Genomic DNA, 6,543 nt, shown 5'->3' with positions numbered 1-6,543 from the left:
CTTATCCGATTTTTTTATTTGAACATTTATCCTCTTTTTTTCTTTTTTTTTTGTGCAACCAAACACCTAATAAAAAATTAGAATAAAATTTTTACTTTGTTCTAGAATAAGTCATTATTTAGTCCCAATTCTATTTGTTTTTTTTATCCCACAACCAAACAGGTCCATGATAAAAAAAAACAAATCAATTTTGACCGGTTCAAACTATTTATAGTTTTATAGGAAAGAAAATATAGATTTAACATTCTGATAAGAGTGTTAAAAGCTTTAGTGTCTCTACATATAAGGGTAAAAATTAGTCGTATTAATTTTGACTTGACTCACCAACCAACTTTATATATAGTTGGTAGGTACTTTTTTCATAACCAAGGAGGTGATAGGTTAGTCATAACGATTGTACAAGATTAATTATTGCACCACTGTCATTATCTACTTAAACTTAAACATATGGCATAATTAACTATCTACTAGGTTAATGATAAAAAGAAAAAAATATCTACTAGGTTAGTCTAAATTCTAAAACCAGTAGACATGGTTGCACATAAACCACTAATCCATGCATCTAATCAGGCTTGGACATAAATACACCAACTCCATCCAGTTAGTTATAGAGTGCAACTTGGAAGATAAGCACCTCCACTGATACCATAAAATTGGATGGAGTTGGTGTTTTTGTCACTGTTGTGGCGTGGTAGAGATGCTGAAAGTTTTAGTGCCTCTTACTTACATGCCAACTCCTCACTACTCATCTATGTGAAGAGAAGAATCTAGAACTATAAATAGTTTAAACTAATCATTAAAGTAGTATAATTTTAATAATAAATTTAAAAAGTTCCTCAATGGGCCGACATCAGCCCAGTTGATGATGAGGACGAAAAGCCTGCCTTAATCGAGTGGCATCGGTGCCTAATGAAATTTAACCTCTTGATTTTAGTACAAAAATTAGTTAATTATATTCAGATATCTCAACTATAGCTCATTTTCTTTTCTGATATTTTTTTTCCTACAATAAGAGAATAATAATATTTAGAGAGTTTAAAATTGATCATGTGATATATATTTTAACTGACAAATCTGACGGATAATTAACTGGGTGTGTACTCCGAAAGTTTTAAATAGTTTAAGAGTTTTTAAGTGTAATTATTTTTAAAATAAAATCCCACTATTTCTTTAAAATTAACCCAATGAAAAATAAGATCTTTTCATTTCACACCCTGCTTTTTTTCTTATTTTTAATTTTATATTTGCATTTTTTAGTTAAATGGTTGAAAATGCTCTAAACGACCCCATGGTTTTCATTTCAATCATTGAAAAGCCTGTGGTTTAGCGAAATGTATGGCCTGCGGACTGCGGTACTATGGTTCCTACTTAGCTCGGTGAAGGAGAGGTGTAAACCGTAATATCTTGATAAGATAGTGTACAAAATGAAAATTCTCAGATAAAGCGGAGAGACCTCTGGTGCTATTTCCATAAAGTTTGAGTACTAAAATGTAAACATTCTACTAATAATTGCGTTATTCCACCGATAGGAATCAATTCCGTCACCTCTCTACTCTCTACTTTCTTTTACCTTCTTTTTCCTCTGCTCTCGTTAGGTTCCGGGCTCCTCCGATCGCCCTCCCAGACCTCCGGCGAAATCCTCCCGCGATCATTTCCCTTTTTGGTAAATATCCTTCACCTATCTTTCTTCCTCCGATCTCCGATCCTCCGGCTCCTTTTCCCTCTGTTCCTCCGGCGAGCTCTTAACCCTTTCCCTCTCGACGGCGAGTTAGCACTAACCGTGACACTAGACTTAACACTAACCCTATATGTAACTCTTCCTTTATCCTCCTTGTTTCGCTATTAGTTTATTCTCTGTTTGTATTGTGTTGTTTGGAGCTGATGACGAGCTCATGTCTAGGAATCATGTTTCTTGTACTTGATCTGGCAGTATGAGTAAGCTTTCGTGCTTTTTATTTGGTTTTCCTTATTTGTTGGATTTGGAGATTTTTTTAATATAGTTGGATAATATTTGATGATTTTTGTTGATTGGATAATGGTTCTGTCAAAGAATTGGATACTGTTAGGATGGAGGATGGCGTGCTCTTCGTGTAATGTTGGTTGTGGATGCTTAGTGACGCAAACTGCAGCCGAGCAATTGCTGGTTTCTGACATTTGTTACTAGTTGGATTATAATCTTTAAATGATCAAACTGTTTTATGTTGATATTTTCGGTTTACATGATTGATCAGTCATTAAATTCAATCTGCCCCTGTTCTTTATTCTGATACAATCTAAGCAGTTTTTGTCCACAAATTTCTTTTTCTTTTATTCATTTTGCTTGCATTTACTTGTAGTTTTGAAATATAATAGTAATTTTAAAGTCCCCAAAAGAGGATCGGTTTATGTGAGGAGCTCTCATAAGTCATGACTAGGCAGCTCATCTGTATCTTGTACTTAACTCTTTGTATCAGTGTTTAAAATAAGTCAAAGAATTTTTGCTACTTTAAATCAGAAAGTTTTGTACAAAACAAGTTATTATTCTCATCTTTCAGGATAAATTTGGTTTCTATTCTTATCTTACATGAGACATCCATCGTATTAGGAGAAAGTCTCTCTGGATCTCTAAAAGGCAGAATTATTTAAAGTTTATGAAATACTTAAAGACTATTGAGTAGTACACTAGCAGGGTTTTAAGTTGAATCAGGTTAGTACTGATTTTAAAATGGGAAATTACAAAGCACTCAGCTGTATTTAGTATACCATTTTAGGCTTTAGTAATCTTCAATATGGCCGTGTACTTAGTTCTATCATTATGGATTGATAGTATGTTTTGCATCTGCTTTTTCTTTACTTTTTACCCAATCTCGAAAGGACAGTTAGAGTGAACTTCACCCTTTCCTGCTGAATACCTGATTTGACAGTGTTCAAATCACAGCATAGTGTGCATTATTTTGTAAAGTGTGGAGCTAATTTTCTTTCGATGTATTCTTTTAAAATATTATGGTATTGGGACTATTTGGTCATTGAAGAACTGTCTTCTTAATTCGTTTATCTTAGCAAATGGACATGGAGTACCTGAATGACTGTTTGCCTTTGTCATTTGCTTGTTTTATTATTTATGTAGTTTGGTATAGTTATGAAGATCACCCAAATTTATTTTTATTTGCCAGTCACTGGGAAGAGAGTTGTTTGTCTTCTTTGTAGTATGCTAGACTGCAAGTACTAATTTCTATATTTATGTGTGATTGTGCTATTTTCTCTTCTTGCTTTTTTCGTATGCAGGGTGCCGATGCCCATATTTGCTGAAGCCCTTGTAATTTCTCTCTTTTTCTTCTTTTGCAGAACAATGATAAATCTTTTTAAGATAAAGGGCCAAAAGAGGGAAGACGCAGCAAATGCCAATGGAAGACCTCCTATCAAGAAGCAGAGTGCAGGGGAATTACGCCTTCACAAAGGTTTGTTGCATTTGAAAGATGTTTTTATTCTTGTAGTTATTTAAATTCTTATTGCATGATTCATACTTTTGTGGCATGCATTATGCAGTGCTTCTTGATTTCATCTACTAGATATCTTAGAAATTCTTGTCAGTTTTTTAATATATTATTGAACCTTTTAAAGGCTTCAATCCTCAAACACAAACATACAAAAGTCTGCATTGGTTATATTGACCCTCATATTCTAGTTCAACACCCATACTCCTCTAGAATTCACCATTCCCTGCAAATGTAAGCTCCATTGCATGTCAATTTTATCTTGTTTGTTTCTGATTCTCTTTTGGCTACAATATAGCTATAGGAAAAAAAAGTGACTCTTAAATTTGTGAATTGTGATGCAAATTTTCTGTAATGTGATTATGTAAAAAGTGATTGTTGCTTTAATATACATATTTTAGTGCAAAGTTGGTAGATGACTTGTTCCTGCATTTTAATTTGGACTGTATGTTTTGACTTTTTGTTGAAAAGAAAATAACTGTGGCATTTGAAATATATTCTATATTGCTTCCCTGGAACTTCTTGGTTGCCAAATAATGACATTATTTGGCTGCTTTTAACTTTAGGCTTTCCATGCATGAAGGACTGTTAGGAGGCGGTAAGGTTTAAATCTTGATTCAGGGCCTCTCTTTTTTTGTACAGGTCACCCTTTGACTGGCCATTGTAGGCCTGCACTAATTTTTAGATTTGGTTGGTCAGATAAGATACGGCTCATGCATGCAGCAACTCCTAAAAGTTTCTTTGGCTGAACCAATCATAGATTGGGAGAGTGATTGAAACTTTTGAAGTGGGGATTAATTTCTGAGTCATAAGCAAACCAGAGCTAAATTAGATCAATCGAATTTATACTTAACAACGAGATATTATGTAAATCTAATTGTAGAATTGGGGCTATGTTTGACCTACTATAGCAAGTTCCTATTTCATTAGATGAAATTTAATTTTCTTCTGGAAAATGGAGCAAAAATTCTCTATTGACTACTTATATTACATATTTCACAGATATTAGTGAGCTCAACATACCAAAAACCATCTCCATTTCTTTTCCAAATGGAAAGGATGATTTGATGAATTTTGAGATCAGCATTCGGCCTGACGAAGGATTTTACCAGTAAGTGGATGGTACTTGCTTTTTCCTTCCATCCTTGCAAGCTGTACCAGTGATTTTGGAGACTTTTGTCTCTCTGTTTAATTTATATTTATTTCCATCTAAACAGCTGTTAAATTTACAATCTTTATTTGATTGTAGTAGTGTGTGCTTTCTTTCAGAAAATTTCTCTCTTCATTTTTATTCTTATGTATTTAACCTCAATATGTGTAGAGGTGGTACATTTATTTTTACCTTCCAAGTATCTCCTTCTTATCCTCACGAGCCACCAAAGGTGAAGTGCAAGACTAAGGTATAAGCTTCAGTTTGGCAATTATCTCTTGCTCTTTTCTGCTTTGTAACAATAGTTCTTTGCTGTTTTTTTCCCCCTTCTATATAATCACAATGGACATTTAATCAGGTTTACCACCCTAATATCGATTTGGAAGGAAATGTCTGCCTAAACATCTTGCGTGAAGATTGGAAACCTGTTCTCAACATTAACACTATCATTTACGGCTTGAATCTTCTTTTTCTGGTACTTATGCTCTCTTTGTTTGCTTCACCATTCATAATTTATCTGATTGAAAGATAATCCTAGATAAAATCCTATATATTCATACTGTAGCATCAAGATATTTATCCTAATATTTGTTCTCTAATGTGATCTTTTAGTTCATTAAGTAGTTCAAATTACAGTTTTCACAATAGTTGAAAATAAGCTGTGTAACCTTTTCGAATTTCATGGCACAAGCAGGAAACAATTACACGCACAAGCACTTTAGTTGTTGAATACATTTGATTGGCCTTTCTAACGTTCTCCTGACAGTTGCTTTTCAAGGTTGTTCATCTATACGCTGTACTGCAGCTGACCTATTGAGCTCCTCCTTATTCTTTTGAAATAATAGCACAAATAATAGTTTGGCCCACATTTTATTTAGTGATAGCAAGTATATACATTTTTAAATCACAAAGAGGAAAACTAGATTGAGGAAGTTGATGTGTTTATTGCTTTAATGAAGTATATTGGTTCACAACTTCACATTCTATGTTGTGATTGAAAGTACATACATTTTTCTGTCATTCTTAACATTGCTCGTGTAGTGATAGCAAGCATATGCATTTTTGGATCATTCTTGAGATTCACAAGCAATAAAGTGTGTCACTGACCTGGATTTCTGTGCATATTACGCACTTTTCTTTTATCCTTCCATTCTTTCAGTGTTGTCAAACACTGACTGCCCAACCTAGAATAATGTCTTTGATATTTAATTAATAGAAAGGGAGTTCACTTGGTTCGCCTTCTATGTGAACGAGATATCAGCTTTATTTAACCTTTCCTTTTTTTATCTGCAGCAACCAAATGACGAAGACCCCTTGAATCATGATGCAGCTGCTGTCCTACGTGACAACCCTAAGATGTTTGAGAGTAATGTCAGAAGAGCAATGACTGGAGGCTATGTGGGTCAAGTGTACTTCCACAGGTGCATGTAGTGGTGCTGCCTAGTCTGGGTGCTCTTCATTTGCTCTGCCATCACTCGCCCCAAGCTTTGGATTCTGTTATAAAGCGTCCATCTTCACTTCTGGGCCTCCACTGTTTCAGGGTATAAATACCTTTGAAAGCATGTCATTGTCCAAGGATTTTTCTTAATGTTGCTATATGCCTGAGACACTGCTGTATTCTGGATGTACTTTACCTTAAACCATGTTGCATTTCGCATCAGGGGAGACAAGCATATATATCCTTGTGCAACTTGATGCTATATTCTGTTCCTTTGACTCCAGTAACATTTTAGTTCTTATTTTCCTTTCCTGCGATGGATTAAGCCTCTGATGTTGTCTTTTATGGATTATGGTGCGGTTAAGTGTTATAGCAACGCTTTAACCTATCCTCACTATGATGCTTCAGGTATGAGCTCCTTGTACTTAATATCTAGGGTGTTTTGAACAGAAGCCAATGGAACTTGGTCGAATTCTTTTCAT

General features: G+C 34.5%; 1 protein-coding gene across 1 annotated transcript; it reads left to right on the top strand.

The window, feature by feature from the left end:
* The first annotated feature begins 1,516 nt into the window (after positions 1-1,516).
* On the top strand, positions 1,517-6,323 carry LOC140789663 (NEDD8-conjugating enzyme Ubc12-like). The gene is made up of 6 exons (XM_073139442.1): positions 1,517-1,663; positions 3,325-3,437; positions 4,476-4,584; positions 4,795-4,873; positions 4,982-5,098; positions 5,917-6,323. The coding sequence occupies exons 2-6, from the start codon at positions 3,329-3,331 to the stop codon at positions 6,052-6,054; spliced, it is 552 nt and encodes a 183-aa protein (XP_072995543.1). The 5' UTR covers positions 1,517-1,663; positions 3,325-3,328; the 3' UTR covers positions 6,055-6,323.
* The last annotated feature ends 220 nt before the right edge of the window (positions 6,324-6,543 follow it).

The sequence above is a fragment of the Typha latifolia genome, chromosome 5, assembly GCF_019914945.1.
Source record: "Typha latifolia isolate L0001 chromosome 5, TyphaL0001v2, whole genome shotgun sequence".
Lineage (NCBI taxonomy): Eukaryota > Viridiplantae > Streptophyta > Magnoliopsida > Poales > Typhaceae > Typha > Typha latifolia.
The sequence above is the reverse complement of the archived record's forward strand: the minus strand, read 5'-3'. Positions and strand labels throughout refer to the sequence as shown.